The following is a 17,045-nucleotide window of genomic DNA, read 5'->3' as shown; positions in this document are numbered from 1 at the left end:
GCGGCGACTCTTCTGCCTAGACACCCACGTGGCGGCGTGACACTTGCGTATACTGCTCGCACAGAGTTTGTTTAGCTGTTCCTGCGTCCCGACTGTCGCTGAACGTGCGTGCGTCTCTGCCCAGTCCAGGCCGTCTGGCGGCGGTCACATGATGCGGATGAGGGTGTCCTCGGGTGGAATTTGCCGATCCGGCGTGGTTGAGCGCTTGGCTTGGTCATGTCCACTGAGAGGTAGGTGGCCGCTGCTAGCTGGGGCAGACCAGGGCAGGGCAGGGAGGCCAGGGGGGAATGCGGCCAGTACATAGTACCACCAGCGTGCGTCTATCCCTGGCCATGTCATGCGTGGTGACCCTCCATGGCGTAGTGGCTTGGGGGCTGCCATGCATCGCGAGCTCGTATCTGTCGTCGCTGGCTACCAGCCCACTGCTAGTAGTCAGCCCAAGCTTGCTTGCTCGTCGCTGCTCACTCACTCATTCACTCCGCGTACCTGATCACCGCTCGGCAGAGCTTACCGAAACCAGCAGCAGTACCGGGTACCCACCACTGGATTCCACCGACGACCTCGACCGGCTAGCCTACTCCCGTCGCCAACTTTTTTTGGGGGAGAATGAGGGGAGATGGCGATTCTGCGGGCCGACCGACTGTCGCTCGGCACACATGTCGTGCTGTCTGTCTGGACCTGCCTGCCTGCCTGCCTGTCTGCCGGCGTCGTCGCGGCGTGCCGTGCCGTGCGGGGTCGACCCCTGGACCCGGGGGCCCAGTGGCGGCCGAGGGGCCGAGGGGGCAGGGCTGGTCGCATGGGAGTCAAAGGTGAGTCGTCCCTGCTCGGTGTCCCTGCTCGGCCGTTCCTCGCTGCAATGCTTGCCTGGGCAGTGTCGTTATTTGCCATGTGGCGACAGGGTGACAAGTACAGCTATGCAGCTAATAGCGGCAATAGTGGGGGAAGGTGCAGCAAAGTAGTATTCAGCCCAGGCGGTGCTGGCGGTGCTCACCTTGAATAACGGGCGGGCTCAAACAAGGCCACGGCCCTGGCGACTGCCTGCCTGCGTGCCAAGGCACAGCCGCCTGCCCACGCGTAATCACGACAGCGGCAGCGCGGCGGCGGCGGCGGCGGTTTCAAACTGGCTTGCCATGCCCCCTGTTTGTGTGAATAATACGTGCGTGTGTCGAAATACCAACAGGGAGAGTAGACACGGCCGGCCGGGTAGATGCGACGCGGCGGCGACGACAGCGGTGGCATACCGGCAGTGACTCGACTAACACACCTCCGCCGCCGCCGCTGCCGCCTGCATGCCTCGCCTTGGCCTGGCTGCCTTGGCCCTGCCCCCCACCTTCCTCGCCTTCCCTCGCCTCCCCCTTCCCTTCCCCCCTTGTCCCGCCCGCCCAGACGACCACTCACCCACCCATACCATACCACCACCATACCACCGCTGTCCACCACACGGACCAATCCAACATTTCCAGCCCGTCCCCATTCCAACATTGTCCCATCTCACCCAACCTACTCTCATCACACATCTCACCACTCTTCCTCGGCTCGACTCAACTCGACAACACAAGCACCACTCACCAGCTCCTCTTCCCCTCCTCGTCACCTCCTCCTCCCCCCACCCCCACCCCCCCCCCACTACGGCCGAAATCACCCAGGGCACACCGCACCCGCACATCGCCGACAGCCCGCAGCACCTACCTAGACGCGCCTGATTCAGCCGCCGTACCGTCAACTCCGCCCGCCCCGCTCCGTACACCATGGCCTCTGCAGCAGCGGCCGCCTTTACTCAATGGCGCTCGCCTCCTCCGGCGTCGACACCATCTCTGGCGGTGAGTTGAATCAGCATTAGTGGACGACTGGCCGCAATGTGCTGGGTCTATTAGGCCCGTGGCCCAAAAAAAGTCTAGGCTAGTGTAGTGTGTGTTACCCGAAAGTGTAACACCACCATACTGCACGCACACCGCCCCCCAGCCAGTGACCAGCAACAATACAGCGATGTGCATCCCCCCCCCCATGGCATCGCTGCGTCTTTTTTTCTGTTGTTCGCGCGCACGAGGACTGTGCTGACACGCTCCTCTCTTGCTCTCTCGCAACTCTCGACACGTTGAACATTATACAACTACCACAATGCTCCCAATCCCACCCCACGCGTCGTCGCCCTCGGCCTCGTCGCACACCTACCACCACCCTACCACCTCCCATCGGCGCACAATGTCGACTCCGGTCTGGCAACAATATTACTGGCCACCATCTTACTATCACAACCACTACCCACCACTACCACCACCACAGCCTGCCGAGCTCCCGGTACAGTCCTCGCCCGCTGCCAACCCCAAGGCCAGCCTCTTACATCCGAGCTTCCTCCCCCCGTGCGAGCACGGCAAGGAAGGCGAGATGCACGCACATGCCTTTGGTGAGTCTTCCACGGACGCTCCCTCGCTTCTTGGGGGATCCGCGATCGGGCTGTGACCGGGCTACTAGTCTACCCATTTGCCACCCCCCCAACTATAAACCTCGTCACGCTGACACCAACCCCCAGACCTCCTCTCTCTCGCTGGCGGCCCCAACTCGTCGCCGCCCAAGACACCCAATGGCGCCGAGGTCGCCGGCTCTGTCCCGGCGACATCATATCTGTCTACCACTCGTCCGGTTAATGGCACGGCGGCGACCAACGGAAGCGCCGCGTCTGCGGCTGCTACTGCATCGCCGGCTGCCAAGCCGCGTCGCATGAGCTCGTCCACCACCGGCGTCCTCGGCCGCGGCAAGCTCGGCCTCATGGGCGACTCTGGGCTGGAAAAGTCGTAAGTTTAGTTCGACCAGTTCCGAGCTGCTCGATCTGACACTGTGGAGGCTCGCCCGTCCTACCCTGTCGTCGTCGTACTCGACCGGCGCCACTCCCATCCCCGGCAGGAGGCTCTCGAGCGCCACGGGCGGCGGAGGCTCGCCACAATTGTTCGACTTTGCCAAAACGGACCGACGCCCAACGGCGGTCCGTGCCAACTCTCGTACCACGATTGCCGCCTCACTTCCTTCTCGGGGAATTGCAGGGGGCACTGCACGTGTGCAGGCCCCACCCACGGTCCAGACCGACGACATGGAGCTTGACATGGAGTTTGACGGCGACGACGACGATGACGACCGCTCGGGCGGCCGCAGTGGCAGTGCCGAGCTCGACATGGACATGGAGGACGATGCCGAGCCCACCGACGAGCTCAAGCCAGAGTGGGAGAAGCTCGCCCTCGGCACTGGCTCGGGCGGCATCAAGGGCAGGAGAAAGGGCATGGTCTTCAAGTGCGAGAGCTGCTCAAAAGAGTACCGCCACCCCTCGTGTCTCGTCAAGCACCGTTGGGAGCACAGTCCCCATTGGCGCGAGCCCACTCAGATAAGCATGAGCAAGCACCAGCAGGTCCAGATGCTCGAGGCGGCCGCCATTCTTGCGCACATGGACCCCACCAACGCCCAGGGCAGGTCGCTCCCTACCGACAAGTCGCTCTGGCCTGCCATTCTCTCGCCCCGCGGCGACAATGCGTTGCTCAAGTCGGCGCGCTCGGCCGCCCGCGACCTTCCCAAGGTTTCGCACTCGCCTGCTGGCTCGACCGTGCCTCCTCTCACGCCTTCATCATTGCGTGACTCGGCCACGTTTGGCAGTGTCAAGGACAGGAAATCAAGCCCTGGCTCTGACTCGACGTCTTCCGACTCTTTCACCCAGAACGGCCTGTCGCCCGCGCCGAGCTCGCTCGGCCTCAAGGCGGCCAATGGCCACTCCAAGCCCGTTGGTATCAACGGCAGCGACGGTCGCCGCTCGTCCGTGTCGTCGGCTCCTGGCCCCGGCACCCCCCACTCGGCTGGCTCGCTCCCCGACATGGCTGGTCTCCACTTTTACACTGGTACCACGCCTGTTGGCACGAGCCCGCTCCCCAACCGCGGCCTCCCACTATCACTCACTGCCAGGGCTGGCATGATTGGTGGTGGCATGTTTGGCCGCAACGCGACCAACTTCAAGGTTCCCGACTCGGGCCTTCGCGGCGGTGTCGCCGAGGACGACGAGGACGACGACCTGTCGTTTGGTCTTGGAGGCCGTGCCAAGTCGTCATCCGAAGAGGCCGACGAGAGGAGGCGCGAGGACGACTCTGGCTTTGAGATTGAGAACATGGATCTCTAGTGGAGAGTCGGTCTTGGAGATTTCACAAATCTCGGGTCGACTCGGTTCTCGAGCTCACACACACGCGGATCTCTGGTGTCTTGTCGCCATCGCAAATCAATCCTGTTGTCACCATCCTCGATATCCGTTTGGACCGCCACCCCTTGGGCATTTTCGTTGTTTCCCTCGACTGAAGGTATAAACATCTGTTTGATCAAACTCGCATAGCAAGTTGTACAACACTATGGCCTGGGGCCGCGTCGTCGCGCCGTGAGCGGGACGAGGCGGCCAGAGGCTGTACGGAGGGGAGGTCGGAGGAGTGGACCCTCATTGGAAGAAGAAGCAAGCAAGCATGCATGACGTAGAATAAGTAGGTTGGGAGTGGGGCGGGGGAGCATGGCGAGGGCGTGGGCGTAGGCGTGGATTCGCGTTGGCCGGCGGCAGAAGCAGAAGCAGAAGGAGAAGCAAGTGCCACCCGGGTAGGCGTGTTGGCGTGTGGCCACCACCCGCGGGTGGCAGCGAGCGTCAAGCCGTGTGTGTGTGCGCGGTTGCGAGACATGACGCCAGGTGGCACAAGCGCGCAAGTGCGCGTGTTGGTGAGTCGATGGCTCCATTGCAGTAGCACATGGCGACAGCATATGTAGGGTGGCGGCGAGTGGAGGGTGGCGCGTGGCGCTGGGCGGAATGTGGCGGCAGGGAGTGGACAGGGGAGTGGACAGGGGAGGGGGTGGTGTGGCGCGCCGCAGTCACCTGGGCTGGGCGGGGCGGGGGCGAATGAGCGCGTGGGTGGGGCCGGGTGGGGTGGGAGTAGAGGCGTGTCATTGGGTGGGAGTGCTGGGCTCTGCCGTCGCCGAGAGGAGCGATATCGGCGGCTGGCTGATACGAGGCCGACGCCTGAGCAAGCGAGCCGGCGCTTGGTGTGGTGGGCTCTGCCTGTTGACTGGGCGGCCTGGTGCTGTCCACCCCGACCGGGTGAGCACATCTGATCACGCAGCAGCACGCCCAGCACACAGCACATCCCAGCACGGCGGCGGCCCGATCTCAGCCCGCGCCGTCGTCCACCATCGGCACGCAGCGGCGCGAGGGGCCTACGCCCGATCCACTCTTAGACCACCCGCAGCCCGAATCGACAGCCTCTTGATAGCTCAGTTGGTAGAGCGTCGGACTGTAATAGGTTACAACTTCAATCCGCAGGTCCTGTGTTCGAATCACAGTCAGGAGACAAACGGAGTCGAGCGATCGACTCTTTTGCTTTTGGGGGACACCAACCCTGGACGATGTGGCATTTTTGCCCCCGCTCGCCGGTGGGCATTTCCGTTGTCGTCGGAGGATGTCCACGCCAAGGATACAAGGACAGAGTCGGCACACGTGTCACTTGCATAGAAATTGCGCTGAACAGGAGGAAGCCAGCTGCTATGTGTGTGTAGGCATCGCAAGACGTGCATGCGGTGGAGCTGCTCGCCCCTTATCGCTCCAGATGCAGTCGCATTGGCCACGATAAGAAGCTTCGGGGGGTGTGTGCGCCGTGTCGTGTCGAGCAAAGGGCTAGGTTTACCCGTCAGGCATTTCTTGCCGGCGAAGGCAAGAAAATAAACAGCGCGCGCAGTGTCCAGACCCAGCGTCGCGGAGAATGCCCGTACGCGCGCCACGCAACGCCGCATGGAAGAACGGACCGACGCCCGCCGTCGGGCAAGGATCTGACACCTGGGCACGCTGAGTCAAGTTCATGTTGTTGGCGCGTCTGCGCGTCAGTGGGGCGGGGCATGGCGTGCGTGGTGGGGGCGTCTGGTGTCTGGCGCGTAGCTTCTGTTCTGTCGTGTCTTAGCTTCTGGAACATGCTTCGGCGGTGGTCGGCGGCTCGTCGGTCGGCCAAGCACGACGCCGCGAGCGAGCTATGCATGCCGCGCCCACATGCATGGAACAGCAATGGGCTGTGGGCTGTGGTGGGCTCTCGCCGCGTCTCTCTCGGCTTCTTGAGCTATTTGGGCGTGTGTGCTTGCGTTATCATTCGGCCGGTGTCGGGTCTAACATGCCAGTCGACTCAGCTATGGTGTAATCGGTCGCGAGGGCAGGGAGGACGCGCCAGTCATGCATCAGCACGCCACCCTGGCAGGCAGGCGTCGCCCACGTCCGATCGGACCACTCCGCGGCGCGCGGCGCGCAGCGGCGGCGGTATATAACCTCTGGCAGGCGTTCCAGCAAAACCGATTTTTTCCCTCCCGTCCAAAAAACACCACCATGTCCGCCCGCATCCAGAAGCCTGCTCCGTGAGTAAAGCGTTGTGTGGGAAGCTGGCAGCGTGCAGTGTACAGCCGCACAGTACATGCATGCGCCCCGGCTGCCTGCGCCCGCCACCACTGCCACTAACACCCACACAGCGAGTTCACCGGCACCCTCGTCAAGAACGGCGAGTTCTCCGAGGTCTCGCTCAAGGACTACCTCGGCAAGTGGGTCGTCCTCTTCTTCTACCCCCTCGACTTCACCTGTGAGTAATAGAGCGTTCTGAGGTTCTGGGAGGGCCGAGGAGGAGGGCTGGAAGGCAGGAGGGAGGCGAGGAGGAGGGGTGGGGCGAAAGTGCCACTTTCGCGCCAACCACCTCTCCCACTGCATGCGCAGGCGTCTAGAAACGTTCCGCTGCGTCTTCTTGATCGTTTAAGCACGTTCCGAGAGTCTGGGAGACGGTTGATGGGAAGAACGGTTGGAAGAAAGAGCCGAGGGAGGGTGGTTGGTAGGCGGTGGCACCTCCACCCCCGCAACTGGCCCCACCGCCCGTGCATGCTTCCCAAAATCCCCATGGCCCCAGCCCACCACTCTTACAGTTATCCTCGACTCGAGTCGCTGGGAGTGTTGTGGAGTAGTTGTTGGCCTGTGGACCCAAAGGAGGGTTGCCGGGAGCACGCGTGGCGCGTCAACCCCAGCCAGCCCCGCCTTGGCCAAATCTGAAAAAATCGCCCACGCACGTCACGTCGTCGGCGCGTCGGCCGAACTGCGAACAATGTGCTAACCACCTCCCCCACAGTCGTCTGCCCCACCGAGATCCTGGCCTTCAACAATGCCCTCGAGCAGTTCGCCGCCATCGGCGCTGAGGTGATCGGCGTGTCCACCGACTCGGAGTACACCCACCTCGCGTGGGCGCAGACCCCGCGCAAGGAGGGCGGCCTCGGCCCCGACCTCAAGCTCGGCCTCTTCGCCGACCGCAACCACGCCGTGTCCAAGGCGTACGGCGTCCTCCTCGAGGACGAGGGCATCGCGCTCCGCGGCACCTTCTTCATCGACCCCAAGGGCACCCTCCGCGCCTCGCACATCCACGACCTCCCCGTCGGCCGCTCGGTCGAGGAGACGATCCGTGTCGTCAAGGCCTTCCAGTTCACCGACGAGCACGGCGAGGTCTGCCCCGCCGGCTGGGAGGAGGGCAAGGACACGATCGACACGGCCGACGCGTCCAAGTACTTCATCAAGCAGTAAGCGTCGCGCCAGCGCAACCACCCCACCAACCCAAACCCCAACCCCCCACCCCTAGAGCTAGAGCGATATAGAGCGGGAGGAGGGAAGAGAGCAGAGAGAGCGAGAGAGGAAGATAGGCATGCCTTCATGGATCTCTGCCAGTGATAAGAGTGTGCGAGCGGCCCCAAGCGTGGCCAAGGCGCTTCGGCGCAGCAGTGTAGCTTTCTCCATGAGTCATCCCTGTCGTGCTCGTCCCATTCCCCGCGCGCTATCTACGTTGGCCCCCTACCACGCTCCCTAGCCCCCCCACGTCCGTCCAACCTGACCACGTGCGCAGAGCCGACGAGTCCAACAAGCGCAAGGAGCCCGGTTCGGCCGAGAAGCCCAGCAAGCGGGCCAAGGCTGAGGCTTAAGTAGCAAAATCAATGTGAGCGAGCGGTCAGTCGCCGCCCGGGCCGAGGCTGCCGAGCGCGCACATCCGCCGCAGCAAGTTGTAGCAGTACATATAGGAGCCATTATGTGTGTCGGTGTCTATGCGCGTCTGATGCAACTGGTGTTGTGATACAGGGGCGGGGGCGGGGGCGGGGGCGGGCGTCGATCCTGGCTTGCCTTGTCGATCATGGGTGCTTCTAGTCGAGCTTCTCGTGCTCAATCTCCTCAATCTTGGCGCTGGGCGGAGGCTGCGAAGCGACGGGCACAGCGACGGGTTCGGGCGCGACGGCTGATAACGCATATCAGTACTCGGTTCCACAACACAGCACATACCGGCAGGCGCAAGGTAGCCCTTGACCAGCTCCTCGCCAGTGACGAGCACGCGCTTGCACACGGTGCTCCATGCGCCGGCAGAGATCGAGCCTGGCGGGTCAGCGTCTTTGTCACGGTGATGTCATGCGACCCACCCCGAGGCGCGCTCGGGAAGCGCAGCAGCCATCCCACTGGTCCTGGGACCCAGCCTTCAGGCAGCCAGAAGACGGGCTGCGCGCGGTACCACCACATGAGGGCGAACTGGGCGCCGGTGGTGCTCAGCCAGATGAGCGTCGAGAAGCGGGATGTGAAGGTTGAGCGGGCGGCGGCGAGCTTGGCGTCTGAGAGGGGATGGGTTAGTGGATTCAGACAGCGTTATGATCGGATCGGCGCCCGCTCGCCGGCAACGCTGGCTCACTACTCACTCGACTTCTCCAAATCGGCCAGTCCCTTGTCCACCTTCCTGCGCAGCTTGGCCCACTTTGCAAACTCGTCCTGGGAGCTCGTGCGCCCGAGCTCGGCCTTGTCGTCGAGCACCTGCTTGCGGAGCTTGCGCTGCTCCTTGGCCACGTTGCCGAGGAAGGCGCGCGTGTACGCCGCCGACGCGACGTCCTGGAGGACGCTCTTGCCGATCCAGGCGACCACTTGCGTGAGCAGCACGAGGAGGAAGATGAGCACGGCGAGGTTGGGGTCTGCCATTGTGCCGTGTGCGTGTGAGTAGTCAGTTGCTTGCTTGATGGGCGGTCGTGGGATCGTGAAATGCATCAACGACGTCGACGACTGGAAACACATCGAATACGCGCGCTGAGGTCATTGGTGGTAGCTGATGGGATAAATTCCAAAAGAATAAATCCCAAAATATTCCACGATCCAGCCACGCGCGCCAAAAAAAGGTTCCGTGCACGCACAACCCAGACGGCGACACAAACAATCACTATGGCAACTCGTCACTCACTGGCAACTCAACTCACATATCACACCCCAACAACACTCATTTGCATCGTGCGCGCGCGCCCGCATCGAGGCGCACACGACTCCGACGACCAGGACGCGCCGAAGCCGACGCCGCCGCCGACGACGACGACCCTCCAGGCCACATACAGCTGGCACCTCGTTCGGACATGTCCGCACGGCAGGGCGCGCGGACCCCATCTCGTCGTGCCGCCGCTCCTGCCACCACCACCACTGAGGCCGTCGCATCTAGCAGCAAGGCAGGGATGGCAAATGGTGGATTGTCCGCCAAGCGGGCGGCCAAGCCCGCCGAGGCCGAGCCTGCCAAGCGGCCACGGACGGTGAGTAGCGTGTGTGCTTCGCTGAGCAGTGACTGACGTCGTCGCAGAAGAAGGGTGCGTCGAGTTTGGACCAGCTGATACGGGAGGGTACTGACGTACGGCGAGGCTTCAACCCCCAGCCGATCGCAGAGACATTAGACGAGGTCGACGAGGCCATCCCCCCACCACCGCCATCAACGCGCAAGATTGCGCGGAGACGAGAGTCCACACGAGCAAGGCTAGCAAGAGAACCCTCGCCGGTGCCTTCCCGGCCGGGGCCGGCGCCGCTAGTCGAGGACGACGCAGCGGCGACATTAGACGACAGCCTGCCGTCCAGCGGCGCGCAGAGCATCTTCAACCCCAAGCCGCTGGCGCCGGTCCCGCACCTCTCGTTCAAGCGCGCCGCGCGCCCACGGCCGTCGGCTGCCCCGCCGCCCTCGCCGCCTGGGAGCCCGCCAGCCTCGCGGGCCATGGGTCCGCCGACCAGCGCACGGCGACCACGCAGGTCGACGCGCCCCCTCGGCGACATGGTCGTGCCCCTCCCCATTGCCGACACACCCATCATCTCGCGGAATCGGGACATGCGCAACGAGATGGACCGCAGGAGCTCGTTGACGATGCGCGGGAAACGTGCCAGCTCGAGCTTTGGCCGCGGCGAACCAAGTGAGTCGGCGTGTGGTGTGGGGTTGTGGCGGTGTGGTCGTGTGGTTGTGGTCGTGGTCGTGTGGTTGTGGTCGTGTGGTTGTGGTCGTGGTTGTGGTCGTGGTTGTGGTCGTGTGGTTGTGGTCGTGGTCGTGTGGTTGTGGTCGTGTGGTTGTGGTCGTGTGGTTGTGGTTGTGGTTGTGGTTGTGGTTGTGGTCGTGTGGTTGTGGTTGTGTGGTTGTGGTTGTGGTTGTGGTTGTGGTCGTGTGGTCGTGTGGTGGTGCCACCGAGTCAGTCGTGTGGTCGTACCGTCGAGCTCGTGGTCGTGTGGTCGTGTGGTCGTGTGGTCGTGTAGTGCTGTGGTCGCCCTTGAGAGGCGAGAGTGTGCTGACTCCTCAGGCTACCCCCATTCCTCCGTCCCTTCGGACCAGTTCTATCGACACATCGACACTGGCATCCCAGAGCCCATCAAAGCCCGATGGCTCATCTCGTGGTGCGCCAAGCGGGCCATGGACGAGCACACGGCCGAAAACAAGGGGAAGCGACGAGCAGCAGACGCCGACGAGATCGACAAGCTCGTCGGCGACGTGTTTGACGAGTTCGTTTCCAACGTGGCCAAAGGCAACGTCGACACCAACGTCTTTGGCGATTCCAGCACGGCCGCGTCGGCCTCGGCACTCAACATTCGACCACATCCCCGGAATGTCGAGAACCGCAAGACGCAGGAGAAAGAGAACGCCGTCATCAAGCGGTGAGTGGGGCGTGGCATCATGGTAGGCATCTCGCTGACACACGCCAGGATGAAGACTGAAGATCGCGACTGGACACGGATTGGCGCGCGAGCAAACGAAATGCAAGCCAAGGTGATCAGCACTTTGAATGCCTCGGCACGACAACACGCCGTGCCAGATGTGTCTGGTGCCGCCGAGTTCTTCCAGCGCGCTCTCAGCGTGTCGGACGAAGTCATGGCGGCGGGCGATGGGGACGGTGCGGCTGCGTCTGCGAGCAACTTTGCAGACGTGGAATTGGAGGTGAGTTGAGTGCTTTTTGACGTTGAATTCACACCCCAGGTCGATATGCTTCACCAGGCCACACACCAAGCACGGCAGTACTCACTGCAAGCCACGCGGTTCCTCGACGGCATCTTCTCGTCGCTTGCCGCCGACTTGCGATCACAAGACGACACGGGCAAGCTGCCGTCGACAGATTCGGACGGTCCTGACGCCGTGGCGCTGCTCTCGGCCGCTGGATCCGCCCAGCCGTCATCACGCGCCGACCCAATGCACATGCTTCGTGCGCTTGCTGCGGCCGACGCGAGCCAGCAGACGCCAGAAACGCTGGCCAAAGCGGCCTCCGTGGCGCCGGTCACTGCCACACCACGACGGCCGTCAGCAAACGTTGGTGGCACCGCGCGGAAAGCGGGCGGCGTTGGCACCACACCGCGCCGAGCCGGAGTGTACGGGCGAGGGACGCCAGGGCCAGCGCGGTAGGCTGCGCGAGGCGCGAGATAGTCGTTTCATAATCGCTAGTTTACATTCGGATTTTTGCTCTTTATTTTGCTCAATGTTGTGTCGTTTCACAAGGGAGATGTACGCGAGGGGGGTCATGCTTTGCAAGGGCAACGAGGCGTCGAGGGACTGGAGTGGGGTGTAGTTTTTAGCACTCGCCGAGGCAAGGTCTCAACGCCACAGAGATTTGCTCCCGTCGCAGCCCGTTGTTGGTGCTGCTGCAATGAACCCACGCATGTTGCCGCTCGAACAGGCCCTCAATCTCCATCTCGCTTTGTTATCCACCCACAACTTCAGCGCCAGCGCCGACACCGAGCCCTCCAGACGACCCCCGACACCACCGCGAGGCGCCCGCCGCCGCCACCACGCCGCAATGTCCGAGGGCATCGTCCTCGCCGACGACCCGTACCTGCAGTACCAGCCGGCGTTCAGCTACTCGCTCCCGATCCAGCTGCTCGTGAGCGGCATCACGCTGACGCTCCTGGTGGTGCTGTTGATCCACCTGCTGTGTGCGTGCCCGCCCTTCTTGCTTGCCAGTATTGGGTCACTCACTAACACATTGCCCAGTCACGACCCAATACCACTACCCCCTCGCACCGCTCAACTATGGCCTCCAGCTCGCCTCCATCATATCCGTGCTGATCGGCGTCGCGACCCGCATCGGCGTCATCCTGCGGCACGCATCCACGCAGGCAGACCACTGGCCGTACATGCTCGACTATGTCAGCGTCAGCATACCGGGCGATAGCTGGACCACGGCGGAAAACGCCGCATGGTACCTCCTCCAAGCGCTGAGCAACGGTCTTGCGAATGTACGCAAGCGACGCGGAGGAAACGCAACGCTGACAATCCCAGCTCACCCACATCCAGTTCTTGACGCTGCTGTATCCTTCGCGTACAGAGGCGCGGCTCATCTTCCTCGCGCTGGGCCCGCTGGCCATTGCGTCCTCCGGCCTCTTCTTCTGCACAATGTCGAGCAACCGGACCGTTGTCGACCTTGGCGACGCCATCCGCAACGTCTTCTCCTCGACGCTCCTGCTCATCTTCACTCTGTCCCTCTGTATCTGGGGCTTCTTGGTGAACAGGAAGCGCGCTTGGCGCCTGGACGGCGGCACGGGCGTGTTTGGCGGTGGCGCGCTCGGCCTCGCGTTCGTCACCACCGCGTCATCATTCGTCGCGGTCAAGGAAGAAGGCATCGACTGGCTTCAACACCTCATCTGGGCCGCTGTGCTCTGGCAGACGTGGCTCGGGTGGTGGTGGTGGGTCGGCGCCGGCATGGGCATCGGCGAAGTCGAGGATATTATGGAGCGCGCCATCCGGAAGAAGAAGCGTGCGGCCCGACGAGCACACCGCGACGGGGTCATCAGTGCCCAGACACCCGGCGCAAACACGCCACACGGCACGCAGACCCCCGCCAACCGGCGCATGGGCGCGACGATCCGCACAGCATCCACGTCGGTCATGGGTATGGCTACTGGCATCGCCAACTTTGTGCAGCACCCCAACGGCGGGAGCAACTCTGGCTCCAACGAGTCGGGCACGCGCCGGCGCGGCGCGGGCCGGCGCTCAGCCACAGCGCCGCCCGCCCCGCCGAGCCGCGATGTCGAGGAGGGCATCCACGACGTCGTCGTCGACGACGTTCGCCTTTCCGTCCATGACGTCGCCCACGACGGCATCCACGAGGACATTGAGCTCGGGTCGCTCCGCCTCCGCGAGCCTCACCACGAGCGCGAGCGCGACCGCGCCGAGGATGGCTCGGGCGGACACCCGCAGAGCTCCAACTCGGAGACGTCGTCGACGTCGCGCACACCGTCACTCCACCCGCCGCAGACAGCACGAGAAGTGTTCGCGTACCCGCTCACCTGGTTCCAGGTGTACCTCCGTCGCCTGCGACGCGCACACGAGGAGGCGACGCGGCGCAGCGCGGTCGAGCAGGCCGAGCGCCGCTCGCGCGTGCCGACAATAGCTGGGACGTCGGTGCAGCCTCCAGAAGGCTGGGACCTGGGCGCGTACGGTGTGCGCGAGCACCACGAGAGCACGCGCAGGCTGCACGAGGCGCAGCGGCAGCTGAGGGCGAACCAGCTCTTGGCCGAGGAGTCTGGCGACGACGGGCGGTCGTCTACGCGCCGGAGCCGCCGTGCAAGGATATCTTCCGCGAGCGTGATCAACATCCCCATGACTCACGAGCCCGAGGAGCTCGAGCATCACGAGACGCACGAGGGCAATTGGGAGGACGTTGACTCGACCACGGGCGACGAGGAGGACGAGGACGACCCGCACCAGAGCGACAAGGACTCGGACGCCGACGAGCACACGGCCAGACCGGGCGGCAGCGGGGCCGCAACGCCGCGCGGCGAGGCTGGCGCCGGCAGCTCGAGCTGGAGCTGGTGGGGCCCGCTCAAGGAGTGGCGACTCGCGGACCGGTCCAAGTTCTAGGGGGGTGTGGGTAGTGTGCAGTGTTGTATATTATGCATGTGGTACTGGTATGGCTACAGGTGGAGGCCGGCGGCGGCGGCGTCATCGTCGTCGGCGGCAGTGTCATCAACGACCATGGCGCGCGCCGACGCGGCCGCTGTTGTCGTCGTCGTCTCGTCGGCCGGCGCGATGCCATAATGCCCCAGACTCTCGCGGCCAACCTTGCCTTCAAGCACATGGCGGAGCATGGCGACGCGTTCCTCCTGGCTCGCGCTGGCGGCGTCAGCATCACCTTGAACAAGCTAACCCACATGACGCCGGCGTTCTCATCGTACGCGGCGCGCAGGTCGGGGTCGTCGTCCTCAGCCAAGAAGGAGGCTAGTTCCGCCTGCGAGGTCGCGAGGTGGGCTAGCGAGTTTTGGAGGCGGGTGATTTCTGTGGTGTGAGCGGCGGGCGGGAGTGGGTTGCTTGCTTGGTTGCTTGCTTGGTTGGACACGGAGAGAGAGCGACGCGGGGAAGGAGAAGGAAGGAGGAAGCAATCAAGCAAGCAAGGCTGGCTGGCTGGCTGGCTGCCCGCGCCGCACTCACCCGCCACGATCACGCCCACGTCCAGCTGCTGCGCCTCGGCCAGCGTGAATGGCTGCGGATGGGTCGTTTGGAACGATGATGATGCCATTGTGGTGGTGGTGGAGTGAGATCGTCGAGTGGGTAGTTGAGAGTCGAGTTGGCTGACCCACCTCCACCTTTGAAATCGCCGCGACGACGGACGCTGACGACAGTGAGTGACTTGCCACTCAAGCTGGGGACGACCACCACCACACCACCACACCATCTCCTGCCACGCCTATGCATGGTGCTCTTACTTATTTACAGAGGGCGCTGCTTGCGCGACTCGGTCTACTACTACACAACATGGTGGTGGACAACTAACTCTACAGCGGGACACTGGCCGCTGGGTAAACTCTACTCCACTCCCCTTCTACACGTAAATCTGGATGGCGCCGACGCCCTGCTTCTGCGTCCACTGCCCGTCGACGAGCTGCGCGACGTGGACACGCTTGCAGTCGGCGACGGGGCACAGCCACGAATGCTCGGCTGGCGGGGGCGGGCGCGCCGCCGTCTTGCGCTTCGACTTCCTTGGCGAATGGCGCTGGCGCTTGGCTGCAGGCTCGTCAGACGCGGCGGCGTCACCGTTACCCTCGGCGGCGGCAGCGCAGAGCTCGTGGAGGCACTGCTGGTCGATGAGGTGGCCACAGCGGAGCGCCCAGACGTGGTCCTTTGGGTCGCGCTGAGCCGAGGACACGCGCAGGGCGTTGACGCAGTGTGCGCAGGAGAGGTACGGCTTGCGGTTCTTCTTCGGCGTTGGTGGGATGACGCGACCGTGGTCGTCGACGCGGATGGCCTTGTCGGTCGGGTCGGCGTCAATCTCCTCGGCCTCCCATGTTCTCGAGAATCCCTTGCGCGCCTCGGGGACTGTGTCGGCGACCACCTTGGCAAGAATGGTGGGCACGTCGTTGTCGCGGGGTGCGCGGCCCATGAGGCCACCGCCGAGAGGGTACTGGAAGAAGTCGCCTAGCATAACTGGAGCGGGGCGAGGGCGCTGGAGTCGCTGGTAAAGGCGGTCGAGATCTCCGACAGCGGCGGCAGCAGCGGCCATCTCATCACCATCGGCCTCGTCGGGCTCGTAGTCGGGGTCGACGAGACGGTGGAGTTGGCGGAGGCGGCGCCCCGTGCTGCGCGTCGCCATATGAGCGTCGTCGGCCGGAGGGTTGGGGGGCGCAGCGACGCCGTCCGCAGGGTTGATGTGGAACTGGCGAGTCGCGCCATTGGGATTGAAGCGCAGCTCGCGGTTGCCGCGGCGGAAGACGGCCCCGCCAAAGCCGATACCTCTTGGGGGGTTGACTGCCGGTGGTGGGTCGTTACGAATGCCGAAGGCGGCGCCTAAGCGCTCCATCGCGGGTGCGGCTCTGGCGAGGGCCGCGTCGATCTCTGCAAGATCGTCTTCATCAGCTTCTGAACAAGGCGGTAAGCACCGCAAATTGGTTACACTGCCATCAGACTTACCCGCCATGTTGTTGCGGAAGCGCTCTGCCTCGAGGTGTGGGTGACGGGGGCGCGCGGGGCCAGCCTCGGCGTTGTGGACGAAGCGAGCGAGGGGCTGGATATCGTCGTCGTCCTCGAGGCTCAGGTCGATGACCTCGGCGGCTGGGCGCAGCTGAGAAGGCCCTGCAGCGGGGGCGGGGGCGCCTCGGCGGACGGGGGAAGGCACAGTGGTCGAGCGGCGCGAGGGCGACGGGCGGAACGACGAGTCGCGGCTGCGGCCGACGCTGGGGGAAGGAGGCAGACTGAGAGGGTCGGGCGTGGGCGAGCGCAGGTCAATGACGCCTTGCGACATGGTGACCTTGGGTGGAGTTGCCACTGGGTGGGTGAAGTGTGAGGAAGGTGTAGTAATGGGTGGGTGGTGGAGGAGGTTGTGTTTGCAACGTTTGGTGGTGGTGGGTGGGTGATTAGACTGTGGACATTGGGTGGGTGGAGGTGGTGGTGGTGGTGGTGGGAGTGGTAGTGCGGATTGGTTCCGCTTTGTGGGTGTTGTGTGAGGGTATCGTCGTCGTCGCTTGGTCGTTTGTCGTTGCGATGAGCCCTAGAGTGGGGAGTGGGGAGGGGGGTATTGTTCTATGTGTTAAGAAGAGTAAAAAGAGAGACAGAGAGAGATAGAGACGACGATGAATAAGAAGGACATCAACAATGTTGGTCGTCGACGGACGATTGCAATCCACTTGCATCCAGGCAGGTGAGCGCGGCGGGCGACTCATCCTACCCCACGGGGAACTGTTGGTGGCAAAAAAATCTGCTCCCGTCCAGCACGAGGGACTTTGAACCCAAGTGGCA

General features: G+C 63.7%; 6 protein-coding genes and 1 non-coding gene across 7 annotated transcripts; 4 read left to right on the top strand and 3 right to left on the bottom strand.

The window, feature by feature from the left end:
* Positions 1-2,077: 2,077 nt before the first annotated feature.
* LOC62_05G006778 (uncharacterized protein) lies at positions 2,078-4,505 on the top strand. The gene is made up of 3 exons (XM_062773296.1): positions 2,078-2,404; positions 2,531-2,792; positions 2,842-4,505. The coding sequence occupies exons 1-3, from the start codon at positions 2,119-2,121 to the stop codon at positions 4,151-4,153; spliced, it is 1,860 nt and encodes a 619-aa protein (XP_062629280.1). The 5' UTR covers positions 2,078-2,118; the 3' UTR covers positions 4,154-4,505.
* A 761-nt stretch (positions 4,506-5,266) lies between these two features.
* On the top strand, positions 5,267-5,354 carry LOC62_05G006777. The gene is given in 2 exon segments: positions 5,267-5,303; positions 5,319-5,354. It is a non-coding gene; the product is annotated as a tRNA-Tyr (tRNA).
* A 999-nt stretch (positions 5,355-6,353) lies between these two features.
* Prdx2 (Peroxiredoxin-2) lies at positions 6,354-8,116 on the top strand. Its single transcript, XM_062773295.1, has 3 exons — positions 6,354-6,399; positions 6,511-6,617; positions 7,152-8,116. Exons 1-3 carry the CDS (start codon positions 6,371-6,373, stop codon positions 7,595-7,597), a joined length of 582 nt encoding a protein of 193 aa, XP_062629279.1. The 5' UTR covers positions 6,354-6,370; the 3' UTR covers positions 7,598-8,116.
* Positions 8,117-8,144: 28 nt separating this feature from the next.
* GET1 lies at positions 8,145-9,071 on the bottom strand. The gene is made up of 4 exons (XM_062773294.1): positions 8,746-9,071; positions 8,476-8,661; positions 8,342-8,431; positions 8,145-8,297 (listed from the first exon to the last, which is right to left on the bottom strand). The coding sequence occupies exons 1-4, from the start codon at positions 9,017-9,019 to the stop codon at positions 8,206-8,208; spliced, it is 642 nt and encodes a 213-aa protein (XP_062629278.1). The 5' UTR covers positions 9,020-9,071; the 3' UTR covers positions 8,145-8,205.
* Positions 9,072-9,537: 466 nt separating this feature from the next.
* Positions 9,538-14,177, top strand: mis13 (Kinetochore protein mis13; the record flags this gene model as incomplete). The annotated part of the gene is made up of 9 exons (XM_062773293.1): positions 9,538-9,612; positions 9,660-9,666; positions 9,883-10,254; positions 10,633-10,984; positions 11,033-11,264; positions 11,304-11,526; positions 12,089-12,250; positions 12,309-12,553; positions 12,597-14,177. The coding sequence occupies 9 exons, from the start codon at positions 9,538-9,540 to the stop codon at positions 14,175-14,177; spliced, it is 3,249 nt and encodes a 1,082-aa protein (XP_062629277.1).
* A 53-nt stretch (positions 14,178-14,230) lies between these two features.
* On the bottom strand, positions 14,231-14,832 carry LOC62_05G006773 (uncharacterized protein; the record flags this gene model as incomplete). Its single annotated transcript, XM_062773292.1, has 3 exons — positions 14,231-14,429; positions 14,468-14,591; positions 14,745-14,832. The coding sequence occupies 3 exons, from the start codon at positions 14,830-14,832 to the stop codon at positions 14,231-14,233; spliced, it is 411 nt and encodes a 136-aa protein (XP_062629276.1).
* A 156-nt stretch (positions 14,833-14,988) lies between these two features.
* On the bottom strand, positions 14,989-16,901 carry LOC62_05G006772 (uncharacterized protein). The gene is made up of 2 exons (XM_062773291.1): positions 16,221-16,901; positions 14,989-16,169 (listed from the first exon to the last, which is right to left on the bottom strand). The coding sequence occupies exons 1-2, from the start codon at positions 16,549-16,551 to the stop codon at positions 15,136-15,138; spliced, it is 1,365 nt and encodes a 454-aa protein (XP_062629275.1). The 5' UTR covers positions 16,552-16,901; the 3' UTR covers positions 14,989-15,135.
* Positions 16,902-17,045: the final 144 nt, after the last annotated feature.

The sequence above is a fragment of the Vanrija pseudolonga genome, chromosome 5 (genome assembly GCF_020906515.1).
Source record: "Vanrija pseudolonga chromosome 5, complete sequence".
NCBI lineage: Eukaryota > Fungi > Basidiomycota > Tremellomycetes > Trichosporonales > Trichosporonaceae > Vanrija > Vanrija pseudolonga.
Note: the sequence above shows the minus strand (reverse complement) of the source record. Positions and strands in the feature narration are given on the sequence as shown.